Below are 15,215 nucleotides of genomic sequence, written 5' to 3' on the forward strand. Positions count from 1 at the left end.
GAGCGCCCAAAAAAATATCCCAAGGAGCCGCCGTAATCGAAGTAATCATGACCCATGAATCCGTCGATGGGGACACATCCTCTTTTCAATTCGCGCGCAACTCTTATTTACTTCTTCCCTTCACTCTTCACACTTTCTCCCTCACTCCCTTCATTTCCTTACGTACACTGCTCTCAGCTCTGCTCTCTCTCTCTCAGCTCAGCTCAGCTCATCTCACTCTCCTCCGATCATCATCCTCCCCTCCTCTCCTCAGCCCACCACATCACCGAAACCCAGTGACGGAGTGAACTTTGCTCAGCTTCTCCACACTCCCTCTGAACCTCAAATCTCTCAAAAATGCGCCTCCCCAGTTGTTATCCACACTACCCATTATGCCCACTTCTTGAATGACCATCGCTTTAGCTCATGGATTCCTCCATACCTCCCCAGATGAGCTGCTGGATGCTGCTCCTGCTCTATTCCAGCCTTCCTACGGCTTGCATACCGTCTACTGTACGAGTTGTCCTCACACGTGCGCCTCCTCACCTTTCATTCAGCAAAAGCAGCTCCTTTGCCTTCCATTCTCAAACCCAAAATGGCGAACTTCCTTGTGGAAACTGTACCCTCCTGTGCAAGGTAGCTCCTCCCATGTTCCTCGTGTCTTGTCTGCGCTTTCTCCTTCCTTTTGAGCTGCTTCCAGTGTGGTGCCATTGTTCTTGTGTTCAATTCCACCGTTTCGTAAAATTACCTCAAGAATCTTTTTGCGGCTGAGGCTTCGTCTCTCGTCAGAACACATGCTCACTTAACCAGCATTCTGTCGTATTCAATAAAATAAATTTCGTAGGCAACAATAGCAATCTAATTCTTTAACCTCTGGAACGGTCACGGTTCCAATTGCTGTTAAGATGAACAAAACGTCTGTTTTTGTCGCAGGACAAAGCTGTCTCTCCAATAAACCTCAGAATCCACCGTCCTTGATGCATGCCCTTGTTCATAATGGGTGGGCCTGCGCCTGGACCGGCTTTGAAATCTAGGACAAAACAGAACATTAAAGATCCCATTTCCTAAAGGAGTCCTTCCAGATATGTGTTTTGTCTGAATAAATTCTTAGCTATACAGATTAACGAACTCATGTACATTCGGGTATATCGCTGCTTCTCTGGTCTCTGATAGAGAACGTGTGCATGTGTGAGGGAAATGTTGTGGATAAAATAAATTAACATCTCTACCTCCGGGCACTCGTGAATTTGATCAGTAGCTAGTCCTTGTGATCAAGTGGAAGTGTGGGTTGTTCAAAGCTGCTCATGCAGGAGTGTAGGCATGAAAGTATAACCCGGAAGTTGGGTTTTTCCAAACGCAACAACATGACTCTGAAAAGCAACCCAGAACTTTCATGACTTGCTAACATGACTTCCAGGTTATTTCCTTTAATCATACAACTCAGCAAGGCACTTCTATCAGAAATTTCGGCACCCTGACATATTAGAAGCGTGCCTTTGAATTATGAAATTAAGAACCTCTAACAAGGATCTAGGGCATCTGCTGACACATGTATCTCTAGGACCATTGGAATAAGGCCAGTTGTTCTATCTCCCATCATGCCTAAAAGCTATCTGACGTGCACGAGTTGGTTTAGTAATATACACATACTCCTCATTCAGGCTATTCAAAGTGAGCAAACATTGCTCTTCTTTTTTGATCTGATTATCCCACTCTTCCATCCTGTTGTCGACGCCAGGGAATACATTCTAGACTACAAAATCATGTCGTGACATTTGACTCAAACTAAAGGAGCCGGTACATGAGATGTCACGAACATAATGCCCCTTTAACGGGACATTTACTAAAGGTTCTGGATTGAATTGTGACTCTGATAAAAGAAAAGTGTGAATGTGCTACTCTGAAACATGCTTTGTGGCCTTCTATTTTAACATTGTTACTGCTACTCATAATCTAAGTTCTGGGCACTTTTATTACCTTATCGAACGTGCATGTAAGGGGCCAGGGCTGGTACGGTTTGGACTGGCTTACTTCAAATCAAAGGATGCTGTTTCCAGTGCTTGCTGTCTATATAAGCTCTGCAATATTAAACTCACCTTTGTGGCCTGTTTGACCTGGCTGCCTCCACCATCTATCATCCCAAATATGACACCATAGTTGAACTAATTCCCTTTAATGGAATACAGATAAAAAAACAATAGTTGATTGTACCAGGGTTTTAATCTTCTTGCGTCTCAGTTATCCAACACATGAAGCATCAGAAAAGCTATATATCTAATATGGAGTAAAGCCTGCAAGGTATTTGGACCAATAATTGTCACTGGGAAAGTGTTTGAATTGTTGTCATATTGAACGGATGCTGTGGGAGATTGTTTGCATTCTGCCATTTTCAAAGGACGATCACTATACACATAACAGTCATATTGTGCTTCTAGCTTCTTCTATATTATTTGTTAAATCTTACAGGTGGGTGTTAGAAGGCCGCGTAAGAAAAGGGATCAAGCAGAAGGGCAATAGAACAGCAAAAGTGGTGAGAGAGAGAGAGAGAGAGAGAGAGAGAGAGAGAGAGAGAGAGAGATTTGGTCACATCAATGTGAATACATTGGGAGCGAGAGTTGACTTGTTTAGTGAGAGAGAGAGAGAGAGAGAGAGAGAGAGAGAGAGAGAGAGAGATTAGGTAACATCAATGTGAATACATTGGGAACAAGAGTTGACTTGTTTAGTAGTGTCTTTTTAGCCCTCTCTATTCCCAAACATTCCTTAACAATTCTGTGCTAATCCCTTTACTCATTGCCCTCTATACTAGTTGTATCTTCCAAAGAATCTAACCCATGAAATTAGAAGCTGTGGCTGGCCCACAAAGAGAAGTCTGAACCTGCACGATGCTTGTTGGCTGTTCGAGTTTTTCATCTTGTGGTAGCCTTTCTATTTGATGAGGTACTCTATGAAGACATCATCATTCAAAGGATTCAATCTCTGAAACTGATGGGCATATACAGGATGTGATACTCCTCATCCATAGATGGCAGCCTTGAGAGAACTTGCACATCTTGATTCATGTGGTTGCGGTAGAGACACATGAAACAGCGCATGATCCTGGGGTATTGTAGCTCCAATTGATATGCTACTCGCCTAATCCTGCTAAATAATGTTTGCAGGGCCCATAATACCGGCCGGCATGGTATTGGTGTTACCCTTCATTGAGGTATTGTAAACCAACCGCAATGGGCCATTATGCAACTTGAACTCAGGATGAAACTGCCGTGGACATGGAAAATCTGAAAATATGTATTCTGCCCTGAAATTCTGCATGTGTTCTCCTGAATTCCAGGTATCATTGAACTTCCTGTTGTCAAAAGCTAATGCCATGTTCTTGGCTTAAAAAGGATCCCAATCCTTTCCTGCTAGCACCTTTGTCTTCACCATTGGATGGTCTTGACAAATCTGGGCTTGCAAAGATTGGGCATGTGTCAAAGCAAGTTTCAGATCTGCACAGGTGGCAAGTACTTCATTGACCACAAGAAGGGATCTTTCTTCAGGTGATCTCTGAGGGACTGCCCTTTTTGCAATTGCAAAGTGCCATATGAATGTCCTATAAGTGAGGGAAGACCCAAAAGTTGCCATAAAGCTGATGCACCCTTAATATAAGCCCAGCGCCTACTTGATATGCCTGCTTCTGAGGATATCATGAAAACACAAATTAGAAGTGGCTGCAATATCTGATTCATTGATATCCCGACCACATACCTTGTTGTTGTATAATACTGAGCACCCTAAAGTTTACCCATCAATTCATCAATTCTGGGGATCAGAAACCTGTTTTTGATGGTGGTCTTGTAGAGATGTTTGTAATTACTGCACATATGTGCGAGCCCTCCGTTGTTCATCAAAATCATTGGTGAAGCACTATTGATGTTGACATGCAACAGGCACTTAACATGTTGCTAATATATTCCCAGATATGCCTCTCGTGACATGGGGCATGCCAGAGCACAGCATTGGAATAGAGCAGATACATTAGCAGCTGATGAATGTTTAGCAATTTGCTTGTTGTACGAACTCTGATTGGAGCTTCAGGACTGTGTATGCATTCTTGCGGGCAGATGAAATTTGCTGCAGCTGTTGATGCAAGGGGAATGCTAGGGACAGAGATCCTTGCTTGCAGCCATAGTTAACGATTGGTCGATTGGTGACTTCAACATGGATGTGTGCATGTGCAGTCGAATGCACTTAGCCATTGGTCAGTCCTTCAACATGGATGTTTTTAGTGCATGTGCAATCGAATACACTCAGGCAAGTAGTGTGAGAAAAATGGAAACTGAGGGTTGACTTCTATAGTGCTTTGCAGCTCTTTCTATTCCACTCCTAGCATGTCTTATGCTAATCCTGCCAGTTGAGTTTGATTTCCCCCTGTTTCTGCTGCAAGTGTTAATGCAATTGGATGCCACAGTTTCTTTTCTTCTGGTGATAAGGATCCTGGAATAGGCTTCTATTAATTTGTTTCTCGTTGCTGCAGTTGGACAGCAATCTTTCTTTCGCATGTATTCAAGAGGCCAAATATATGGATATACCTGATGGCAGACATACTTTCAAAGTTTTGGTGCACTCAACAAATGGATCAGAGGCATTAAAACAGTTCGTCTGGGCTGTATGTAAGTATCCTCAAAATGCTAGCCCTTCTTTTCAAGAGAAATTAGTTCTACTTGACTTTGTTTCTTACATGTGTATACTGATATGGTTAGACATGGAAGCACCAACAGCCTTAATTGATGCCGGGCCTGCATTCACAAATGCTGCAAAGTTAACAGTGGATATCATTTTTAGTGCACCATGTACAGGAGGAAGACAATTTACATGTGTGAGTGCATCTAAATGTGATGTGAGTGCCATTTCCTGTTTTTCTTTTCTTTTATATTCTTGTCTTTTTTTTCTTAATTACAGGACATCATACTTGATTGCCAATATGTTGCAGCTAAGAGTTACAGGCGCTGGGATGGTGCTGCCATCCACTCTTAAAAGTACACAGGATGGTCTGAAGTACAGCCTAGTTGTCTCACTTTCAGGTGATAGGCCAACAGGGAGAGTCACATTGGGTTTGGCTAAAGGCCTCTGCATGGACACAGCCGGAAATGCAACTGAAAGAAGCCTAATGTCGACTGTTACTATCCACTTTGGTATGTGTAAGTTCGTTCCAGCACACTGCAATTTATTCAGGTCTCCCTCTGTTGGCCATCTCTCAATTGCCGTAAAGATGGGATTGCCCATGTTTAAAGTCATGTGTGTGTGTGTGAATGTGAACAGATAGAAGGCCAGTTACGGTTAATCTTTGGACAGCCATTCCAGATTCCCGAGTGCAGATCAACAATCTTTCTAGAACTGTTCAGGCCACTAACAAGCAGACTGATTTGGTCATATATCTGGATTTTGCTCAGCCTGTAAGAAACTCAAGCAATGATCTATTGAATGCACTTAAGGCAAGCAATGGTGTTCTCAAAGCAACACACCGGAAGAGCCATGGAAATCGACGATTTGGATTTCTGGTGTGGATCTTGTTGCAAAAACATTTATGAATTTCAACAGTTGTATGGGATTTCTAATAAATGATGTAGGATGCATCGATCATCGATGGCGGTTGGAAGTACTCTTTTTGGGCGCATATCAAACTAGAATATGCTCTCATTGGGTTTTTAGAACGTATTAACACACATATAATGCTTACCATGCTGCACTGATCCTTTCCAGCTCACAAATGTGACACCTGTTGCTGTGGTCACTGTAAGTCTTGAAACAAAGCAAATTTTTAGCAGAGCTGGAAGTACCGTGACACCACCAGGCACTGTCACTTTCCTCTATGGTTTGTGCCTTCCCTATTGTGCAGTCCCCCCCTTTTCCCAGTCTCCTGCTCTCACCTCCTTGCAATTCTTCCTTTCCCCCTCTCTTTCTGTGTCTCGTATGCAGGCATTCATATATTACACACACCTTTGCAATCCCACTCGCACAGTCTCGGCTTAGTAGAAATGGAAAAGCAGAGTAACATGTACACTAGCCAGGTTTTTGCATAGATTTGTTTTATGATATCTGTGTGTTTGTTTTTGCATAGATTTGTTTTATGATATCTTCTGTCTGTTTTTTGTCTTTTCTGGGACATTTTCCATTTTTGACTTCAGAAGTTTTTTGTACCTTCTTTTGTAACTGCTTTGGGCCACAATACTCTCTAAGCACAGTACTGATTTTTTTCAAAACGGTCTTTGCATTGCAGATTCGATCAGACCCGAAGTAAAATTAACGACCTCATCACATGGACAGACTCAAGACAGACATGTGTCCGTGCTTATTGGATTTACAAAGCCTGTTTTTGCTTTCAGCTCTCAAGGTGTTACAATATCAGGTGGCAATATCATAAGGCAGGTGCATGGCAAAGATCAAAGATCAAATTTAAAAATGATATATACACCTTCATAAGACTAGAATATATCCAATCTTACAAATTAAATTTTTTTAGTAGAATAAGCAAAAGAACTAAGGGAAGGAGGAGTTTGTAAGCGACTTTCGACAAAATTATGAGGAAATTTGAAAAATCAAAATGGATAAGAACTTAGTAAGAAATGCTACACATGTTTTCTGTGTTGGATTAAATGTCAAATATTGGAAACATTCCCCTCTTACTACTGCTCCTACACTTTACAGTTTAGTCATCAATCATTTCATCTCTGTTGGAAAAGGCTGCAGTAGCAGGGTTTCTAAGTTCATGTTAAGTTGTGGAGTATTTCATATGTTGGAGGTCCACTTTTTCCTTCACTTTCCTGTTGTTCTGCCTTCATCTGTCTCCCTTTTATTTCAAAGGTTTCTTCATTTTGTATGGTATCCTTTTGCCCCGTCTACTCTTTTGTCAATCTCTTATGCTTTCTCAAACCCTGATGGCATTTCTTAAACTAAAAGCAATTATGTTTGTAGACCTTGATATATTGTAAATTCTGGTTCAAACTTGCGATTTATTGTGACTGTGTGTACAAATGGCATGAGGGTTCTTAATTTAGGAGGATTTATGGAGGGCATTTTAAGATGAACGGGCTTGAAACTGTGCTTTGCAGTTTTGAAGAATTGTCTAAGAGCACGTACATGTTACGTGCTCTTGTGGATGAGGAGAGTGTTGTTACAATCTTTGTGACCGAGAACAAGACTGCTGATATTGCGAGAAACCCAAATCTGCATTCCAATGTGATCCGTGTCAGGCACTGTATGTCAATCTGCCCTAATCTCTTGATATATATGCTCAAAATTACATTAATTGAACTAAAATTGAAGAAACTTGCTAGGAAAAATTATGGATCAGGAAATCACTTTATGGCAACTAATTTGCTTTGCACTTTTTGAACCAACTAATTGAATCTATTATTATGTGTGCCCCGACTGCTAAAAATTATGATGCTTTAAATCGATGCCACGTTGTCAAGTTGAATTCTGTTGGCTTTGCATCATGTTGTCATATATTTGTGGCTGGGTTGCAGATGTGGTTCCTGCAGTATCCATTGCCTTGTATTCTTTCACCACAGCAAGTCTGCTTGCAACATCGTTTGCTGCTGGAATACTATCTGTTTCCTCAGCAACTTCAGCTGCAGCTGGTGCACTTACACCTGGGACAGTGGGATCTATTGTATCCGATCCATCAAGAAACTTGCTGGTAAGTTTGCAAAGTTGTCTTTAACCATCTGTAAAAGAATAATGATGAATTTTTGTATCCTGTACCCTAGCCAAAAGAGGAAATTTCAGAGATTCTTCCCAGCCCAAATTGTCAGCTTGCCGCCGCCCCTCACCCCCCCCCCCCCTCCCTTCTCTCTCTCTCTCTCTCTCTCTCTCTCTCTCTCTCTCCTGTGGAATATTTGCTGCTGCATCTGCAGTGGGGTCTCGTGTAGATGTGAATTAAGTTTTTCTTGTTTCTTGTTTCTTCTTTCTGTAATTCCATCTCCTTCACTCAAGTTCATTAGTTTGTTATCCTTTGCTGGTGGAGATATTAAGTAGAGTTATGTTCTTTCAAGAAGCTGACAAGCTAGTATTTCAGGGTATGGCAGGGCACCTTCAAGTCTTTGCTTTTTCTGAATGGATGACTGTCAGCTTGCCCATTCAATATCTTGAAACTACCAGAGGTCTCCACTGGCTCATCCCCCATGCAGAACTTCCTTGGGAGAGGCAACAAAGTCAAGCGTCTGGGGATGTACATGTTTTAAAAAGGAAATTAGAGAGTCTGCTTTCTAAGAAACAAGGTGGGACTGTAAATTCTGAGCACGATAGCTGCAATGGTTGTTCACGGAATTGCGATGACGAAAGTCTCTCACAGCTATCTGCTCTCTCCTTTTCAGTTGGGGATGAAGTACCCTTACAAGGGATTGGGTGTAATCACCCAATGCATAAAAAGCAGAGAAGGCGGAGGCTGGGTGTAAATGCGACTGAATTTGGTCAGCCTTTAACTGCTTCTGAATACAGGTTCTATTTTGAGGTAAAATTAATGTTGAACTTCGACACTCCCTGCTATTTGCATTATGTTGTTTTTGGCCATGTTTATTCACATATTGAACTACATAAAACTTTTTATGCATGCAGGCCCAGAGTTCGGTGCTATTCGCAGCTGGCAGATTTCTTGGGGTCAATACATACACAGGGTAATATACGCATGAAATTCAAGGGCTGCAAGGCCTTACGTCCTCTTCATCAATAGTATTCCTCTAATCTTACTGTGTATCTTGACGCTCAAGACATCACAGTGGATTATCTATTTCTGATCTTGTACTGAACTTGTCCTTGTCAACCTGTTGTAAGAGCCAAATATTTAAGGCAAAAAGTCATCCATAAAGCATGCTGAAAATGGGCTTCAAGACACAAAGGTCTTTTAGATGTATAAAATTTCAAGGATAACCTGTGCAAAATATGTCTCAACCATGATATGCTACAAAATTCTTAAGAGGATACAAGGCAAAAGAGTTCTCATACGAGTAGAATTGATCTTCTGTGATTGTATTACAGGAAAAATGACATAGGGAGCGGTAGACTGCCATGTTCATAGCTAGATTTTCAATCCAATCTTATTGGCTGGAATTCAAGATACTATTTTGGATGCTGCTGTTTGCATTGCACCTAGCAGTCTTTGTTGAGAGTAACAATGAACTTCATTGAGACGGCCCCCTTATTTTCAGAAAGTATACCAGAAGTGTGGCAAAGCTCAGTTCTAATGAATTTTTGAGCCAGGTTCTTTCAAAGAGACCTCAAAGAATGGCCTGTAGATTATGTATAAGTCCTTTCCTATGCTGTCAGTTCTTGTTCTGACTGCTTGCGATAGATGTGGTGGGGTTTATTTCAGTTACTACTAGAGGAAGCAAATGAGGGGTGGCTGATTGTCTGTTTGCAAGATTGAGGGACATAGGCTTTGGGGGTGTATTTGACAAATTTTTAAATACGAGCTGATGGGCTCATTCTTTAGCTGAAATTGAAGTGAAATTAATCAAAGAGGTGTCAACTCTGACCTGCAACTCTCATGGTTGTGCGGGATCAGATATTAGGCTGAAATAAGAAATATACTTGGAAATTTAAATTCCTGCTAATATGGTGGTTGTGCCTTCAGCTATGCAGTTCTTTACTTTGCCACTGCTGTTATTGAAATGATTGAGCATTGGTTTCACGTGTATGCTTACAGTAGCACTGTATGCGGCAACTCTTGGTCTGCAGGTGGCATGACTTCAAAATGAACATGTTTTGGCTGGGTGCGATTGGAGGTGCCCTTATTTTTGTGCATTTGTGTACTATAGGTTTTTTGAAATGGAGAACAAAAACCTCTATGAGAGGGGCTCTTTCGATTCCAAGATTTGAGCTCTTTCTTTTGATATTTGCCCTTCCTGGCATGTGCCAAGCACTGGCTTTCCTCATTAGAGGTAATGCAGACGGGCTAACTTTTGTACCTTAAGTGCTCCTTTTGGGAATATATTTTATGCCTCTCAGGTTTTTATGAAGGAGCTAAAAGGAAGTTTAGTAAGTTATTTCTTTTCTGGGATATTTTTACGTGATGTAAACTGCTCGTGAATGCATTTTACTCTAAGTGGTTCCTGTTTTGAATGCCATTGTCATCAGGTGGTACAACGGGTGGCATAATCGTGGGCATAATTCTACTTGCAGTTCCTGCAGCCTTTCTTCTATCAGTAATTGTCTTCCTTTCTATTGCACTTTTTATTGGCAAGCTTGTACAGTATAACGAGGCTAGATGGCAACCAGACAGACCTGCGTGGCACTTTAAGGTGCTAGTAGCTATCATGGGTCCCAAATCTGTGGGGATATGGACATGCAAGGAGGACTTGTCATCAACTTTTCTTTCAAGATTTGGTCTGCTCTTTGAAGATCGTAAAGGTCCCACAAAGCTTGAACTACTGGATGCAATGAATCAGAGCAGAATACCGAAGTGGATAGATAGTGGCTCCAGTGGCATAGGGAGAAAGAGAGCTGTAAACTCTGATGATGAAAGTGAAAATTCTGCAGTTTCATGCGCTGAAATCCTGGTAGGAGCTGCGAGAGCTGGCTATGTTGTATTCGACCTTTCAAGACGTGTCACACTAGGGCTTGTATTTGGAGCATATTCTCAGTCCAATCCCTCGTGGAGTCAGGTCAGTGTCATGTTCGGTTTTACGATTGGACAACTTGTATATCTTATGACTTTTAAGCCTTACATAAGAAGAGGAGTGCAAGTTGTTGAGACTATCAGCTTGCTCTGCGAAGCAACTATGTTTGCTTTGTGTTTTGCTCTGCTGGTTGCTGCCCATCCCTTAGATCATCACGAAGGCATTGGCATTGTGATGCTGGCTCTTCTTCTTATAACCTTGGTCGTGCAGTTGGTTAACGAGTGGTATGCCTTAACAAATCAGCTTCTGATGTTGTCACCTTCTCAGGAGCCATCTTTGAAATTGGGTGTTAAAATGCTGGGTCGGGGTCTTTTCTTGCCATTCTTGCCACAAGAAAGATGGCGAAAATTTATCACTCAGCATTCTCAGCCTAAGACAGGTCTTGTGCCCATTGTGCAACCGAGTCCTGACACGGAGTTGAGAAAGCAGAGGTTTGTATCACAAACTGATCCTGACTTAGCCATCACGCCCGAAACAGTTGTTCCAGCCTATAGTCCAGGGTCTCCATCTTTCATAGATCCCAGGACAATACGTTCAGTACTTATTGAAGGTGAAGGTCCCATGTCCGGAGAGATCGTAGCTGATTCATTCCAAAATCAAGGGCAACCATGGAATCAATGGAATGTATCCCGCTCAATGGAAGGAAAAAGATCACGAGGTGTCAAACTTGATGCCAAATCTATTGAGCTCAAGACGCTGAGGGAGCTTGCTAAGGCCAGCTTTCCAAAGGTTAGAAAGGAAGACAATTCAACAGGCTTAACAAATTCATTAGAGCAGTTATCAACAATGGCAAGCCCTAGTTCTCAACTTACCCTTACAAGAGTAGGTGGCTATGTCGGACAGGATCATTCAGACGATTCTTTATCGGACGATGATTTAGAAATCGTCTCAGAGAGGGGGTCTCCTAATCTGCCTACTGCGGCAGCTACCCCTTCTTCCGGGAGCTTGGGCAAACTAGCCGGTCAGTCTGCAATACAGGACATTGTTACTGCCGCATATGGTTCACAAGTATGATTATTTACCTCGACATTGATTCAGTTCCGAAGTTTGGTTCATCAATTAATTTAAACGTGGTCTCTCAACATACGACCGGCTAAATTATACGCTGCTACATCAAAACAATTCTTTGGAAGGGGTGTACACAGGGAAGGTTCTTCACAGTTGTAAAAAGGGTTTGCTGTGGAGATTCGATGTCAAGATTTCTCCGAGGATGGCAGAAAATTTTGAGCAAGCAATCGTAAAAACTGGTTTTCTGGTTAGGGCGTACCTTGCTCTTGATGTCCCCAACATGCCATTTGAAGGCTCTTCGTGCACAGTTATGCCTGAGCATATGGCTGTTTTTTTTTTTCATGCACAAGATAAGCTTTTCCCACAGCGTTTGAATCTTGAGCCGAGGGGCAGCTCACAACGCCAAATAAAAGAAAGAAACCTATTAAAAGAAAGGGTAAATGCAACTTTTATGTCCACTAATCCTCGTTACGTTGTCGAAACTGTCGCTCTTTGTACTATAAAACCGAATTGGTATCCATCACCTTGTTAATGACGTAATCCATGGAAATCAACAAGAAGCTGATGTCGGAGGCACGAGTGATATGCCAAGCTGATAGTAGCTGCACCTCATTGAGAGCACCCTTTTCATTAATATTGCCAAATGGATTTTATCAGGAGCGCACAAGTGCGTGTCGACATTGCCTCCTAGTATGGTGGTAAAGCAAGCACTTTTGAATGACTTGAGCTACTAAAACGCAATTTTTGCAAGATGATCACTATAAATGGCAATTGAAATACACAGTTAGTTTTTAAAAAATTACACATGGAAATTCACAGAGTTTCAACCCTTCCTAATGATTGCAACCTATCCCTTTCCCTCACCCTCCCGTCCACCACAATTTTTATATATTAATTGCTTTTATTTTACTTCTTTCACCGGTTTTTAGTTTGATGGTAGGAGGATAAATATCTAGAAGAAAAGAGAAGATGTTGCACATATGAGAAGAGGAGACATAATTGACACCCATTGATACTTGGACTCATTAACTTAATAATGCTCAATAGCACTATATTGACTTTGGCCTTCATGCTCCTATTGTTGCTTTTTGGGTGCGTAAAGTTGGGTTAATTGTTTGCTTACCATGGGGCTAATGGGTTATCATGTAATCTTCGAACAACAAGTCCAATTTGAAGTTGACTCACTCAGCTTATTTTTGGAATGTGCATTTAATCCCATCAGGATCCAAGATCGCAATACCACTTGTTTGAAGCTTTAAATGAGACTTCATATTCAAGATGTAGAAATGATCTCATTGGAAAGTCATTTAGGACTCTATTAAGGAATGGAGCTCATTACTAAAAGTATAACCTTTAAAAGTCTAAAGGGATTCTTGTAAAATCATTTGCATTATACGCTACAAAAGTTGTCCCCATCACAATGTGAGTGGAAGGAAGTGAATGGGAGGAGCCATTTTTAATAGGTTCTAAATGGGTCATAAAAAATTCATGATAACTTGCTCATGTAAATCCTAAATAAAATCTAGTTCATTGGATTTATATGCTCTTTTTGGGAAAAACATCAAATTTAAAGACTCAAAAACATAAGCACATATGTAAGTAGGCACCAAGTACAAAAGTCATGAATGCTTGCATATAGATAATGAAGCTAACCACACAAACAATTAATCTAGCAACTCACAATAGACTTAACCTTAGCAAACCATTTAGACAGACCTTAACATGTGACCATACCTAGCCAAGGCACACATAGCCAAAATTGCCACAACTTTATTACATGATTAGCAACAAACACCTAATAATGGTTGACCCACATGACCAGCAATACAACCGATCTAAATAAACTAATAATGCCACTAACAATACTAATAAGTGGAAACACACAAAACAATCTAAAAAGAGGTCAATGAAGTAGAAAGAAGGCAATATAGGAGAAAGCAAGACGGTAGGAGGAAGAAGGAGGAGATTGAGAAGGAAGAGGGACAACATGGGTTTAGCAAGAGGAGAAAGAAATTCCATGTGAAAAATCTTGAATATTAGTTTGTTGTTAGATGCTGCGGGCTTTCTCAAAAAGAAAATTTAGTATTTTTTATTTGACAAATTTAGGATTTGTGATTGGTCGGGGTTGGAAGTATCAGTGGCTCTTCTACAAGACCTTTCAATTAGATACGCATGGGTGTTTACACACTAGCCACCCGTGGGCATGCCTAAGGCTAAAAGATAGGCAAGATTGCTCGCCCACGATGGGTTCTTGGGCAGCGGCCGTAGTGTGTTAACTCCCTTAGGCATCTTCTCCTGCAACGAAATCCATGCAAAATTTCACTCTATCGAAGATAAAGGTTTTGCTCAATTCGTGAATGTTTGTGATGGAAGTGGAGCAACTCCCTTGCACCTTGCATCCCAATTCAGCCACCTGTTGGCCTCATTCTTCCATTTCTTTTGCGAACCCTCTTATTGCACTGCTTTCCTACAGAGTGCCCGTAGGAGGATGGCTTCAATTGCTTGCTTGCTTGGGTATGTAAACATCAAGCAGTTCTCTCTATGTCTGCATGAACCAATGGGGCAAGAGAGCTCCTTCTCTGCCTCCTCGGATATGATTGCACAACCGGTTGACGAAAATGAGGAGGGCGAATTGGTCTTGTGGTAGCAACAGCGACTTGATGCATCATTTGATCCCTGATGAGTGCCTATAGCCTCCATCTTCCTCAAGCTTGTGTCTCTAGGATTAGAAGGAGGTGCAGCGAGGAAGTAGAACAAAAGATGCCGAGCGATGGCAAGATTGGTAAAGCAAGAGGGCCTCAGCTACTCTCTTCTCCTCCAACTCAGTCCATCTCACACCCTCCTTGCACTCTCCTAATGCTCATTCATGCGCTCATGGTACATTTTTTGCTAGGGAAGTACAAGTCTCTAATGTGAATGATATGTCATTGGCATGTGAAGCTAGGCCATGCAATCCAGCCATGGAGGAGCAATTCCCTTTGATCAAGGGGGTGGAAGTGATTGTCATAGGAGGCCATGTAGGGATTGACAGAGGGATCATTAGTTGAGTCATCCAAGCTCGAAGCATTGAGCTATGGAGGATTTGATGTATCATATGAATGCTTCTCATTTGATACCTTCGAAGGTTGCAACCCTCTTTGCTTACTACTATGCCTAGGCAGAATTCGCAACAGCATTTAGCAATTAATCTCTCTATTGCTGAAACTCTCTCTGCTATTGAGATATTGTAACGTAAATACTAAGCTATATGTGCCTTAGATATATGGGCGCTCTATTATGACATTCTACCTTCGTATTCATTCTTTCGTCTTGGTTACAAGTTAAATATGCCTAAACAAAGCTATTATTCATTCTATGATGAGTTTCTTGCTATTTTTTCTTTTTTGTCTACAGGAAAAGTTTTGAATTAAATTGAGAGTTTGTTGTCAAATATTAAAAGGTAGTGTTGTTCTATTAAATGTATGGCTAGGGTCTCCACTTACTCCAATTCTCCGCTTCCTAATTAAGGGCCCCTCCTCTAATTGCATTTTCACCCCATCTCCTTTTCTCCCTTTCCTAAGGCATCAACTA

At 41.4% G+C, this 15,215-nt stretch overlaps 1 protein-coding gene across 4 annotated transcripts; it reads left to right on the forward strand.

Moving 5' to 3' along the window:
• The first annotated feature begins 297 nt into the window (after positions 1–297).
• LOC147903509 (uncharacterized) lies at positions 298–11,946 on the forward strand. 4 transcript variants are annotated; one of them, XM_087399533.1, is made up of 14 exons: positions 298–615; positions 4,496–4,631; positions 4,722–4,858; positions 4,952–5,153; positions 5,281–5,519; positions 5,722–5,833; positions 6,239–6,383; positions 7,071–7,216; positions 7,488–7,660; positions 8,039–8,473; positions 8,578–8,636; positions 9,697–9,899; positions 10,096–10,622; positions 10,905–11,946. In XM_087399533.1, exons 1-14 carry the CDS (start codon positions 406–408, stop codon positions 11,649–11,651), a joined length of 3,471 nt encoding a protein of 1,156 aa, XP_087255659.1. In that variant the 5' UTR covers positions 298–405; the 3' UTR covers positions 11,652–11,946. The 4 variants fall into 4 exon arrangements, with proteins under 4 accessions (XP_087255659.1, XP_087255652.1, XP_087255655.1 ...); XM_087399526.1 differs by having other exon boundaries at positions 10,096–11,946; XM_087399529.1 differs by having other exon boundaries at positions 4,722–4,837; positions 10,096–11,946.
• Positions 11,947–15,215: the final 3,269 nt, after the last annotated feature.

This window comes from Dipteris shenzhenensis, chromosome 3, assembly GCF_047967505.1.
Source record: "Dipteris shenzhenensis isolate YYH24624 ecotype China chromosome 3, Dip_SZ_1.0, whole genome shotgun sequence".
Classification (NCBI taxonomy): Eukaryota; Viridiplantae; Streptophyta; class Polypodiopsida; order Gleicheniales; family Dipteridaceae; genus Dipteris; species Dipteris shenzhenensis.